Raw genomic sequence first — 14,546 nt, forward strand, 5'->3', positions numbered from 1 at the left:
CTACAACATTTTTACAAACAGATCTTAAACACAAAAAGGGAAAACGCAGCCCACAAACTGATTAAATCTGGACCAGCAGTAGCAAAATATGAGCCTCTAAGCTGAAACTGTCATTCATCAACGAGGCATTCTGACATCTGAAGCTAACAGAAGACACGCCTCATGTTTAAAGCGCAGAATCTGCCCATTTACCCCTTCAAAAGCTACCACTATTAACTTAGCTAATGAATCTCATTAAGCTTCTATAATCATCCTGTTGTCCAATAATGGCAAACAAGTTTTACAAACAAGCAAGTTACAACTTTATACTGCTTTAGCAATTTTTTATGATACCGGTCCACTAAATTATAGGAGGCAGTGGGTAGCAAGTAAGTTGGTGGTGAAGTAGAAAATAAGCTCCCTGCTGTGCGTCACTCTTGTCAGCAACTGTATGATAGCTTGGTAATATTTGAGTGCAAAATGAATTTGCTGCACTCCTATGCTGGTTGAAGCCAGTGTGGCTAAGAAGGTTTCTGTTGGAAATCCTGTGTCAGTTTTATCTCCAAAAGCTCCTCCTCTGCCCCCTAGTGGGCAAAAACATCAATTATGCACGTTTAACTGCAAAAAAGGGAAAGCTCAATCTCACAGGTACTATGCTTCAAAAAAGGGGGGAAAAGGAAGAAGAAAAATGCTTTGGTGTAATGTAAAACCGGCTGGTTTAGCAATCTAAAAGTAGAGCTTCGGCCCTGCAGACTAAAGGCCACTCTGATATATGAGCTCCGACCTTCTACACTGGTCAGTGTCCATTAACCTACTGACCACTAATGTGCTGTCCTATTTTTAATTCCAATCTTTACCTCTGCTGATGGATATAATGTCTGGGAAGTGATCAGTACATGAATGAGCCACAGCATTAGTATCTGTTCCCCTGTCTCGTGTAGATTCATCTTGACAAACTTTATATTTGCACTGAAGTTTGGACAAAAATAGACAGCTAAAAGGAGTTTCCTGCACCCCCTCCCCCAAACAAGCGCACACAATTTGTAGACTGCTGACCTGAATAGACACAAAAACACGCCTGCACAAAAGACACACACAGCTGCACATGCATAAAAGCTAAGTGATACACCTACACACAAGCAATCACAGACAGCCACCCCAGCAAGTACACACACTAATATGTACAGATTAACACATTATTAGCAGCATGTGTAGACAGAAAGATGCAGAGGCAAATATTCCACTGTGACACGCACATGCACACACAACGCAGAGGAGCCCTGATGAGTGACAGAGGAACTTCCCAACTGCAAGGGGAGGTGGGCAGTCAGCCGAGCATGAAATTAAAGCCCCAACTGTCAACCTGAGGACAGTCAGGACGACGAGTGACAAGTGTGCGTAAACGCTGTGTGTGACAGGCAGGGTGGCCACAGGTGTATTCCGTGGAGATCAATCCAGTGCTCCTTTTCCTTTAGGGAAGCACTGGAAATTGTAGTTTAACGCTTTAGTGGCTGCAAAGAGGCAGCCTCTGTGGACCTGACCTGCAGAAATCTGCCTGGTCACAGTCACAACCACCCTTGTATCTCCTTCTTATTTGAATTACCTTTTCATTTATCTTTCACTCTGCTTTCCTTTGTCTTAATGCCCTATTAACACCTCGAAAGCTCAAATCGTTACAGAATATTCATGGCTCCTTTAATTATGTATGGATGCATGGATCTACTTTAGTTGCTCTCTTTTCTTTTCTAGGAACCAAAAACAAATGCTAATGTTAGTGCACAGAGGCTGAATGGCGCCCGAGGCGAGAAAACGCACCATCCTTGTGCTGAAATTCAGCAGCAGTCTCATTTAAAGAACCCCCATTTTCTAATTAATAAAATGCCCTCTTAGTAAATCATTGAAAGACTGCCAGAATCTTCAGTACAGTATTGGAGTGGAGAATAAGAGACTGGAGGCTGAGGGGGAAAATAAAGAAGCGCTGTGCTGCTCCCTGCTGGCCCATTAGTGCGACTCTGTGTCAGCAGTGAAGAGGAAGAAGGAAGGAGTGCATCCTCAAGGAGAACCGAGCTCCCCTCCAACAGTATTTCCTCTTCATAACAACAAGAGCAAAATCTAATAAAAAGCCATCATCTGCTCTTATTCCCTGTCCTCAAACTAATGGTGGAACATTAGAGTGCAGACAGTCAATAAATCAGGACAGATGGATAAACCATAAAAAGCATCATCGCAGGTTATAAAGAGTGAGACAGACAGAGGCGTACACACAGGGGACACAAACACAATAACAGGTCCACAAGTCTGGCATGTGGACGGTCTCATTATGTTTTCAACATGAAATGGATAAATGAGAGCAATGACAGTCCTGAGCAATACATGACTATTTATTTTATACACTTAATGAATAAAAGCATAAAGTGAAGACAGTATTCCATCTGCTGGTGACAGAAGGTAGTGTAGGAGACTACAGCAGAGCCCATTTCCTGTTGTTCTCATTAGAGACAGTACAGGCCAGATCTGTGTACGACGTTACAGCAGAGCTCCATGTTATCAAAAACTACTGACAACAATCTTTGCAACATGGACGTATTTTATAAGGACAGTCACACATACATCTGCTGTTAATGTGCAATACAGAGCACCAAATCTGAAGATGCAGGATTATGTGCAAAGCCACACGTTCGCACCTCCCACTGCTGCTCCTGTACCTCAGTCACCCAGGAGCACAGGTGACCCACAGAGGCCTACATTAATATCTTTCAAACTAAATAGCAATCCATTTTTCAAATTCAGAGGCAGACATCCACTCACACTCACAATCAAACCTATGGTCACTGTGGGTCCACCTATTAACCCAACATGCATGCGTTTAGACTGGGGAAGGAAGCAAACTCCACACAGTTAGGCCCAGGACGCTCCTGCTGTGAGGCAATAGTGTCAATCCCTGCTAGCTACATGTGTTATATTTGTCTTACATTACATCAAAATTCTCATTTTTGGCTAAAAATCTAGTTACAGCTCAGCTATCTGAAGGTTAATTGGATCCCTAGCTCTGACTCTGTACAAAAATGGCACACACATTTTTACACATTTACATTTCAAGACAGCAAACTTTAGAAATCCCACTGACAGGAGAATCTTCAACCTACTGTCTCATGCCATCAGTGCTGCAAATCCTCACAAATAGAAAGATTTGCCGGGGCCACCCCGACTCTCCGTCTGCAGTTTAAGCTGACAAAGTTCTGCTTCAGGGAAAGTGAAGCACGACTCTGATTCAGCAACTCTAATTGGAAGTTGACGGTATGCATTACCTTTGTTGATTTTACACACTTTAAAACCACCTCACAGATTTTGGCCTGCAAATACCTGGAGTTGCTGGTTGTGTGAACTAATCTATTAAAATACACAAAAACGCAATGCACCACAAAGTAACTCACATAACTAATCTAGAGAAGCACCAGACAAATTCTGGGTTTTGCAAAATAAAATTAGTGTTTTAGTCAAAAGACTTTGCTGGCTTGTAAGAAAGAGCAGTTAGACAAACCCGATTTAGTTTTTAGGAACAGGTTTATAGCCAGCATCTGCAGATTCCTAAACAGCAGTAACACTGTGTCCCCCTTTCTCACTTTGAAGCTGTTCACACAGACACAAAAATAACACCAAACTTGCACTTTTCTTCTTCACGTGTCTAAGATTAAATTTACATTTGCTTTGTGATGCTGTACCACCTCGCTGCAGCCTACCAAAGGCTGTCTCCTTGACAGGACACTACAAAACTAGTCTGCCCTTCACACCTTTAAAATGTGTACAAGTACAGGTGTGTGGGCACCAGATTCTGAGCCCAGCTGAGTGAGTGTGTGTATGTGCCATAGTATTTGATGTGCATGACAGGGGAGCAGTACCAAGGACAGGTCGTCAAAGTGCTGAATACCCCACGGGCGCTTGCCAAGATCCGCTGCGCCAGCACAAGAGAGCATGTGCCAGCTCAGAGCACCGCCTGCCACAAATCATAATACTGACGCGTAGTCAGGCAGTGTGTGTGTGTGTGCACGTGGTGTGTGTAGATTCTGCTTACACTGATGAAAGGATTGTGTTAAAACAGAAAATTAAAATTATAGTCTATAATCCACTAAGCAGTAGATAGACTGACCTGCCAGGCCAAACAGGCAAATGAAATACAATCAATAAGGTGTGCACCACTGTCTCAACACACACACACACACAGATGTAGGGCAGCGTGCGTAGACAGCTGGCAGGTCTGAGGGTGGAATTACAGCTGAGAGGCTAAGGTGAGTCACCGCTCTGCAGTGGTCACAGAATGGCTGCCACACCCAACATACGCTGACTGCAGCAGGCAGCACGGAGGATGGATGGCACCTGATCACACCAAAGCCTTAAAACAAACTGATGAATGAAACCGGAGCTCTTCGTTCCGAGCGGTCAATCAGCTACAGAGTGAAAGCTTGTTTTCCACATCAATAAACTCTAATACACTGCCTCTGCTCTTGGTGTGGAGCAGAGCCCGACTAATGTGAGATTTTTAGGACAGATATCAATATTTGGTGAATTAAAAATCTGACATTCCAAAATGTCAGTCGCCATCTTTTTTCCTTTGAGAAACACACAACATAAACAGATTTTCCTAACATTTGTTATTTGGAGTTATTGCACTCGTTTTTGTAGCACTCCAAACAGCAAAGTTGCAAAGTGCCATCTGCTGGACAAACTGTGCAACATCAACACTCATAACATGGTTGAAGGGTGTTTCTCCCTTGTCCTTATTATGTTTTTCATTTATCAACTGTTACAAATACTGATACCAGTAGATAAGCAAATTGCTAATATCTGCCCACTGATGAATGGGTGGAGCTCTGTTGCAGTGCACTGCATTAAACATTAAAGCTCAAAAAACATTTTACAATTTCATCTTCAGATCCACCACTAAATGATTGATTACATCCTTCAATAATGCAGTGAAACCAATTTTTCATATTTTAAACAGTAACTACATGCAAGTCATATTTGCACAAACACAAATGTGCCGCCAGGAGTAGCAAGGGTGCCAGAAAAGTGCAATCCTTTTCCATCAAATAATCATATGTCAGCATTTCCAGATGTCACGTTTCCTATTCAACAATTAGCAGCCAAAAATCAATCGACTTTTATATCCGGCAAAAAGCAAAAACTCCTCACAAACAAAGAAATATTAGGAATTTCTGTCTGAGACAAAAATGTAATGTTTTTTTCCTTTCTTTTTTTAGATCTAGCTCAAAGTTCAAATTAAAGGTTAAATATAAATAATTCTCATTCCCGCCCATGTCAGTTTCTACTAGAAATGGTTTTCCCCAGTGCTACTTAACATAGAGACACAGGATACATGGATAACAATGACCACAGAGGTTCATGTGACGGGCAGCACTTTTGATTATTTCATCTTTCATTTTTCAACATCAAGTTGGGTTGGTCATTTTCCCATGGTATAATGAGTGAGCTGCTACAGATAGTTGCTATAGAAACGAGCTGGCCACACATACAAATCAGATTGGTAGCAAAATCAAAACACTTTGCTGTCACAGTTGGGAACAACACATGGTCCCATATGTGCTGAACTGACACCTCCTTTTGTTCCTGCTGTTGTTACATAAACTGAAAGTGAAGGTAATGATAGGAAAGATTAGCATCCGAGTCTTTTTGTTCTGCTCATTTTCACTCATTACTGGAGATCCCAGTGGTCTTAATCAAGAAACACAAACGCGACAAAAACAGAGGAGAAAAACAGTTTTTCAAAGAAAATCACAGCACAAAAGTGCTTCCCAAAGCATGCTTTCATTCAGAGGGACCCATAAATAAAAGATTATTACGTTAAATGTGTTAAAATCTGATTCAGAGGACTGTCTTTGGCCCAAAGTAAAGGTTATTCTTCTGCTATGAACACTTTGCCAGTCAATTACCAGGAAGTTAACCCTGTTCCAGGAAGGAGAGCATTAACCTAGTGTGTTTTCTGGTGGTGTGAGAAAACAGAGCACAAGAAGAACATGTAAACGTAACACATAAGAAAAAAAATGTATTGATCCACCACACTCGTTTACCTTCAACTTGAACGGTTACCGCCTGGTTCAAAAACACTTTGACTTTTATCTATACTCTTCCCATCTGTAAAAACTGCATAAGAGGTGAGTTTTTTATAACTCCCCTGTTTGGATTCTATTGAGGTTGAAAAGTTAGAAACATGGCTGCTTTTACTGACAGGTGTACACAGCTCCTGTCTGTTAGGACCCCTCTCTGCTAATCAGAGGCACTGGACCTCTTTGTGATATTTTTTGCTATTTTGGGGCATTTTTACAGGAGTTTTCTGACAAATATTGTGGCTTGGTGTGTCGTAAAAATATCCAAGAAGTCTGATGAGTATTTATACAAGTTGAATATTTCACTATCCTGTTACTGCTAACTGGTAACTCAGTCTGTGGATGCATGCAGTTTGTGAATGCAGCTTACCAAGTGAGCTTGCCTTGGTCCAAGGATCCAGTTACTAACTATCTGACAACTTTCCTAAACTGTTGTGAGTGGTTGCAATGTTGCTGGAGGAAGCTGGTTGTAAAGATGTTTACGGTTCAAGGAAAAGCTCCTTGCAGTGTCTTTGGTTGTTAGCATATAGCCATGGTTGTCCATAGTTTGCATGGAAGGTGCTAATTTGTCTGCACATCCTCTCCAACTACTTACTAAGAGGTAGCAAAACTGTCAAAAGCATGACACAAACTGGAAATGGAGAACATTTACTTCATTGTAAAAGCTGTGCTTTCTTAATAAGAGGTGCAACTTTTACTCTGAAGGTGGCCTTCGTTTCTGCATTACACTTAAGTTTCACTACTGCTCAGAATATCCATTTTTCCTAGCGACCAGAGGTTGCCACAGGGTAACAGATCAGCTGTGTAACTATAGGCACTTCAGCCTCACATCCAAATGTGTTAGCAGGCTCCTGCCTACGACAGCCGTAATGCTCTGACAATCCATCAAGCAGTCCGGGTTCGTAGCTTAGCAAAGTCGTACTAAAACATTTGACAGATTTTCGAGCGCCGTGTACATAAAATTGTTTCGAGGTCAGTAAACACAACCAGAATTCATACATAAGGCACACGGGGTTATAAGTGGCTCTGTCGATTTTCAGAAAAATCAAAGGATTGATTTTAAGTGCGCCGTATTTTCCAAAAAAAACCAAAAAAACAAAACACAGTAATAACGACGGCCTGCTAGCATGCTCTACCAAAAATAGTGCTTTGTTGTGTATCTGACGGACGAAAGCTAAACTAGTTCCACACCACTGAAGTTGCAGCGTTTTTACAAACCACTTCTGGTTCATCAGTTTCATTCAAGGATTTGCTTTCGCTGCCATGCTTTTTCCGACGTGTGCGTATGAAAACAAAGGCACTGCGCATGCGCGTTTTACCCATATTCTATCGCGATATTTCATTTTTCTATTGTTGCCCAAAATGATGGCCCAGCCCTAGGCTACATCCATCTTTCATCTACAGTCTGCAATGGCAGCTGGCTGATTTTGCACTTGGTAACTGATAGTGTGAGATCTAAGTATAATTTAAAAACAGTTTGGAATCTAGAATCATTCAAGTGTCTAAATGTTCAGCTTTCTAAAGCTTTTTATCCACAGTGTGTTTGGATAAAAATAGCTGTGACAGTATGACTCACAGGGTCCGACTGGATGCTGCCACTTTCTAAATAACCTACATAAAACATGCCACAGGCTGCAGAGGAAACCACAAATCAATAGATCAGGTTTTGGGGCCACTGGGATCATTTCAAGTCTGAATATGAACCAGTAGTGGAACTGAGTCACAGTAAGGCTGGAAATAAATAAGAGCTTTAAGCCATTACTCTAGTTTTGTTTGTTTAGCACGTTTTCTTATCAAGAATAGCTAAAACTATAATACTTACTTGTTGTGAATAGAATCAGTCAAGGTCGCTTTAAAAATCAACTTCCGTGCTTTTCAGACCTCAATTAGTCCTGTACGGACAAAAAGCCCACTGTGGATTATCAAAAGATTTTAAAGTATTATTTTACCGTGGCGCGTACTGAGATGAGGCCTGCATAAATGGTACACCCTTCCTATTGAATGATCGGAAGTTTTTCGGTTTTAAATCCCCAGCCAAGTCTCGGGCAGCTCCTCCACACTCAGCCACAGGAAACCAGGTGGGACGAGGATAGTGTGTTAGCTCACCTGGCTCCTCATCAGCTGAGCCCAAATGTGTTTTTACTCATTAAAGAATCATCTGTGCCACAAAGTTTGGAAGACTAAATGGAAGCTCTCCCAAAGTCACACTTCACAGATTTAATACTAATGAGCCATATGCTGACTTGGGTTAAAAAAAATAAAAAATAAAAAAATAAAAATAAAAAAAAAAGAGAGAGAGAGACTGTGTACCAGACATTTAATTTTTAACAAGAACTACATTTTTCTCAGTTTTGATTGCGTTATTTTATTTTTCATCTAATGACAACCTCAAATGTTGTAAAATACACTATATACTACTGAGAGAAGGAGCCAGTTTAAACCTTTATAAAGTCTCACCAATGCAGAAAATTGGTAACATAAATAAGATAAATGTCATATAGCATAAATCGTTAAAAAGAAAAAACATTTTTACATTATACTGCAAATTACTAGCAAACAACATTGAAATGATGCTTTATATTCAAAAGCAAGCCACAGCTCTCTTTGCTCAAAATGCAACAACAACGCCTCAGTTACTAGCATGACTCTATGTGAAGTATTGCAAAGAAATTGGGGTTTTGGACTGTTGGTTGACCGAAAGGAGTATTTTAAAGACATCCAGTCAAAAGACATTATTTACTGCCCAGGAGTTTATACCTGTGGCCTCACATGACCCTCCACATCCAGGACTTTGCTGTTACCTCGATGATGTATCTCAATAACCGACTACAGAAACCTAACTAACACTGCTTATCGCTGTAAGGTCCACTCTGTGTTAGGATGACTCATTTCCTTTCTCTGTAATACATGTTGAGCTGCATGCATGTCCCTGCAGGGCTGCTGCTCATACATAATGAAGCTTAATGAACACTTAAGGGCAGTCAGTGGCTTAATGAGAAAAGCAGAGTGAAACAACCAGAGACGGACCCCAGGATTTTTGTGTACCACATTTATTTTGTATGCGGGAAACATACAAATAAACTACATTGGATTTTTATCTACATGATGAGTCTGTGTGGGTTTTGTTCATTATAATAAGGAATGTGTGTTGACTTACAGTCTATGTGCCATTTAAAGTTTCAACACTTACTGTTACTACTAAGCATTATATTAAACATAGCAACCTGAAAGACTTATCACAATAGGAACCAGTCAAATGTTATGACTTTATATAGTTTTATAGTCAGGTGCCAGTTCTGTGCTGTAGTGACTGCAGGCTGAATCAGTTATTGTTGAAAGTGGACAGTTTTCTAGGTAGTGTTGCCGACTGTGTCTTCATGTGGGACGTGAGAAACTTTCTACTACCATTCACTCATTTATACATCCTTCCATCTATATTCTTATCCAAGTCTGGGTCACAGGGGAAGTAGACCAAGTCGAAAGGCAGCTGGGCGACACACTATATTGCCAAAATTATTTGCTCATCTGTCTTCATACACATATGAATTTGAGTGACATCCCATTCTTAATCCATAGGGTTTAATATGATGTCAGCCCACCCTTTGCAGCTATAATAGCTTCAACGCCTCTTGGAAGAATTTCCACAAGCTTTAGGGTGTGTTTATGGGAGTTTTTTACCATTCCACAAGCACATTCATGAGGTCAGACACTGATTTTGGACGAAAAGTCCTGGCTTGTAGTCTCTACTCAAATTCATCCCTAAGGTGTTCTGTCAGGTTGAGATGAGGACTCTGTGCAGGCCAGTCAAATTCTTCTACACCAAACTGGCTCATCCTTGTCTTTATGGACCTGGCTTTGTGTACTGGTGCACAGCCATGCTGGAACAGGAAGGAGCCTTCCCAAAACTGTTCCCACAAAGTTGGTAGCATGAAGTTGTCCAAAATGTCTTGGTGTGCTGAAACATTAAGAGATCCTCACACTAAGAGACTAAGCACAACAACCATAAGTACCACTCTCCTGGACACCACCAAACCCAGACAGGTTGGTAAAGTATAATTGGTCACTTTAGGAACGTGCTTTACACCACTGCATCCGATCCTTTGTGCTTGGTGACGTAAGGTTTGGATGCAGCTGCTCAGCCATGGAAACCCATTCCATGAAGCTCACTACACACTGTTCTTGAGCTAATCTGAAGGCCCCATGAAGTCTGGAGGTCTGTAGCGATTGACTCTGCAGAACGTTGGAGAGCTCTGTGCAACATGTGCCTCAGCATCAGCTAACCCACTCTGTGGTTTAAGGTGGTCTAGCACTTCATGGTTGAGTTGCTGTCATTCACAATCGCTTGATTTTATACACCTGTGTCCATGGAAGTGTTTGGAACATCTGAATTCAATGATTTAGATGGGCGAGTGAATACTTCTGGCAATACAGTGTATTTGTATCCAGCGTGTCCTCCTGATAGACCACGTCCAGTACACCTCACCAACGTGGCATCCTGCTCAGATGCCCCAACCGCCTCAACTGGTTTAATTTCAGATTTTTTTTTTGGACTCAGTAGTGACCCACTGGAACACTGGTCTACTTGTCATGTTCTGATTAATTCTGCCAGTTAAACATGCAAAAATAAAACAGGTACTTTAATATAAAAACAAAGCCTTCACCCCATCCTCTTAGCACACTGTATACAGAATCGCTGCATTTCAGAACAAAGACCTGGATTTATAAGCACTTTGCATTTAAGAAACCTAAGGATAGGGATTTGCAGGAGTGACACAGACAAAAACAAATAAAAAAGTTAGAGTACACCCACACTATAAATAATGAATGCCTGCTGAATTCATTAATCTGCATTCAGCAGCCCAGTCTCCCTCTCTCTCTCTCTCTCACACACACACACACACACACACACACACACACACACAAACGCTTAAGCTGGATTTACAAGAACAACGAAATAAGTCAACTCACATGGGAAACACACATTAACACCAAAAATCCTGTGCAAAACAAACTAGCTGACATTAAACAACACAGAACTGCAAACAAGGCCATTCTCCATTGCTTCCAGGTACCACAGCAGCTTTATTTGTACTGGCTTTCACTGTCCAATCACTGTCACGGTAGTCCTTATTTTGTTCTGCAGCAGCTAGAGGACTGTTTCGTATGCTGCTATACCAGGTTCACAGAGGCTGCACAGCAGAACTCAGGCTAAGCAGCTGCAAAAATGGTAATCCATCTGGAGAGCTCACAGCTGACTTCGACACCCTGCTATTTACTTGTCAGGTGCATTCAGGCACATCCCTTTCCCTTGCTAAAAATATCCCACAAAGAGGAAAAATTTATTTATTTTAGTTGGAAGAACCATAAATGGACAAACCCTGTTTTGGCACCATTTCTCCATTACTCACAGGGTTTATTTTGTTCTGCAATTTAGAAAAAAGAAAGAAAGAAAGAAAGAAAATCATATGGCCATATATCAAACAGCATACAGCCAATAAACATATCTGTAATAGACCAGAATCTGTGGAGGACTGAAACTGCTCAAATCATCAATAAATACATAAATAAATAAAGAAGACACAAAACTTTTACACTTTTTAAATCCTTTTACAGACTCATTTGTTTTGTCTTAGTTCTTAGTCAGTTATTTATTTAATTATTATTTTGTTTTTGCCAGGTGCAGTAAAATCAGGTCCGCCACGTGACCAAAGATGCAAAAACATAAATCGGTAAGATACTGTGTGAAGTTTCCCCCCCCCCCCCCTTAATACATTTTACATATTTTTGAGTCACATTTTCAATTGTTTATTAGTTTTGGATATTGGTCCCTCCATAAGCAGGGGTTAAAATGAGATTCAGCAGGTGGAATGGAGGGGAATAAGTGCATTAGAAACAAGTAAGATAAGCACTTCTGTTGTAAACTCCAGTACATTGGTTTGCTTCATGAACTGGGAGACCAGTACTGACTGAAGTTTTCCGGCCTCACATTCTATAATATATAGGCCCACATTACAAGAAACATTATGGCTGCTTTCCAACCTCTAGCCCAGTATAAAGGTCAAATTTGGCAAGAGTTACGAAAGAGCATCATGACCGGATCCCTGTGGCCCACTTTAATAAACACCAGCACTTACACAGTTTGTTTCCAGTCTGATGTGAGATGCCTCGGTCAGAGGTTTCCCAAAATAAAACCTTTCCAAAACTTATTCCACAGAGGAAGGATGATCACAGAAAATAATAATACTGCATACTAGTCCACTTACACAAACAGAGGTAATTAAGGTTAAGGTACATTTCCCTTCCATAGTGCACTGACGCCAACTACTGAGATCACCATTGAAGAATCATGAAATAGATTAAGCTCAACATGAAGGATGAGGAGGATATGACGAAACAAAGGAGCAGCAACACGATCAATGAGACTCACTGAGGTCTGCTACTACGGATTACAAATGTCAGATGGTAGAAGAACCATGATGACGCAAAAGGCATCTAATCTCAGTCATAGGAAGCCCCAACAAGAGCCGTTCAATCACCACTGAAAAGGCTGGAAATGTCATGCTTGGACATTTACTGACTGGCATATATGGGCTGGACTTTCTCTTAGGGTGCTTAGGTAACAGTGAAAGCCTATGGGAAATGCTGTCCTGTGAGAATTATACGTTTTTTTGTTAATAATATATACTAAATGCATGCAATTTTGACATCATACATTACAGTTGTTGTTTATGCCGAATTAAAGAGCGACTCTTAAGGTTTAATGAAACCTCTTCCATCACACTCTATTTTACACTCGACTCCAGGGAATTTTAAGCTTTCAATTTTCTGAATGGAGTTTGGAGAGGGGGCTTCCCTCGCAGGAAGGCATGCCTAGCCAGAAGCAAGGTGTGCGCTGCAGCAGTATCTGAGCTCACGTGCTTTTCTCCTCGGCATTCAGCGAGCAAACGACACCTCTAAGTCAGTGGAGTCTACACGGGAGACACGCGTTTTCCGCTCATAAATAAACCAGTCAAGGACGTGACATCGATACCTGCGGGCGAAAACCGCCTCAAGTTAGCCACACTTACACAACACAAGACCGGAACTATTAACCACTCAACTTCAAAATAAAAGCCCAGGCGTGGATTTCTAAACTTCAAAAACTGAAATACAAATTGAAAAGGGAAAATAGAGAAAATTATTAGCGATGCCCCTTTTGTGAAACTGCAAAATCACAACTTGGCTTGTAGCTGAATCTCAATACTAACATATATATTCTCACTACAAATCAACTGAATTGCATTAAAGTATTTGTATTAGAGTATGTGTTATTGTATATTGTATATATTTTCTTTTCTTATTTTATCTTAGGATTATTATTATTATTATTATTATGGAAAGAACCAAATAATAAAAGCGCTGGATAACGACTTTACTTTAAAAGAAAAAAAAAACAAAGCGGAAGTTGTGTGTTGTTCAGGTATTTCTAATTAACTGTCGCTCAATAATATTTATACTTGGCTTAAATGTAATTAAGAAACCAGTAGCGTAGCATGACTCATTGTTCATAACATGGATATGAACGGGGAGGACTCGTCAGGTTTACACAGTTCATATGAAGCATCAAACCTAAAGGTCGGATGCAAGCATTGCTGCACACAAGTGACTCCCATCAGAATAACCTTACAATATGATGCTAGCTGTATGATACATATGATGCTAGCTGTGCCTTTTAACGGACAGGTGCCCTCCTCGTTACATCTTGTCATGCACACACCTGTGACACCAAGGTTAGCCGCAGAGGCTGCCGGGCTTACCTTTAGCTTCACAGTCAGCACAGTACTTGTTATCCTCTTCTCTCAGCAGTTTGGACAGAATGGCCTGATGCTGCTCATTCAGTTTCTGGGCTTTTTCTCTCTCCGACCGCGTCGTCATGTCGCCAAAGTTCGGAAGTTAGACCTGCCTGTGAAGAGTCGATGAAAACCACGGAGTGCTCAGCCTGTGTTAAAAAGGGTGGGACATCACCTTCTGCTCGCACTTTGCTGCCTCTATTCAGTTAGCTTACAACCTGCTAGCGAGGTAATACGGATCTGTGGCAGCATCATCTCTGCTGCTTTCACGACTGTGGGAATTTTTGCAGCGGCGCGTGAATCAGAATCACACAAGTGGTATGGGACACACAAGGAATTTCGCGTTATTGGTAACGGCTTCATTTGTCAGCTTGACAGTAATCCTGAACACACCAGCAATGCAGTAAATTGAAAACACATACCCACTATCATTCATCGACTGTCCTTCCCCACACCCCGGGCATCAACATTATTAAAGCTGCGTGGGATCATCTTGCGAGAGAAACAACAGAGAACAAAAGACAGCTGACACTGAAAGAAGAGCTTTAAATGTCCTTGAAGAGGAATCCTGGAGAACTAATTAAAAAAATTAGAAGAAACCAGCTTTAGTATTTTA

The 14,546-nt window shown here is 41.1% G+C and overlaps 1 protein-coding gene across 4 annotated transcripts in view; it reads right to left on the reverse strand.

Annotated features, from left to right (window-relative positions):
- Positions 1-14,343, reverse strand: part of smap1 (small ArfGAP 1) — a 169,952-nt gene extending 155,609 nt beyond the window's left edge. For 2 of the 4 annotated variants that reach the window (XM_082557643.1, XM_082557642.1), the window contains exon 1: positions 13,898-14,343. In XM_082557643.1, coding sequence (XP_082413769.1) covers positions 13,898-14,015 — 118 coding nt within the window. In that variant the 5' untranslated portion in view covers positions 14,016-14,343. The remainder of the gene's footprint in view (positions 1-13,897) is intronic. The other 2 variants (XM_082557644.1, XM_082557645.1) reach the window with 2 other exon arrangements.
- Positions 14,344-14,546: the final 203 nt, after the last annotated feature.

The sequence above is a fragment of the Aulonocara stuartgranti genome, assembly GCF_965226115.1.
Source record: "Aulonocara stuartgranti genome assembly, chromosome: 13".
Taxonomy (NCBI): Eukaryota; Metazoa; Chordata; class Actinopteri; order Cichliformes; family Cichlidae; genus Aulonocara; species Aulonocara stuartgranti.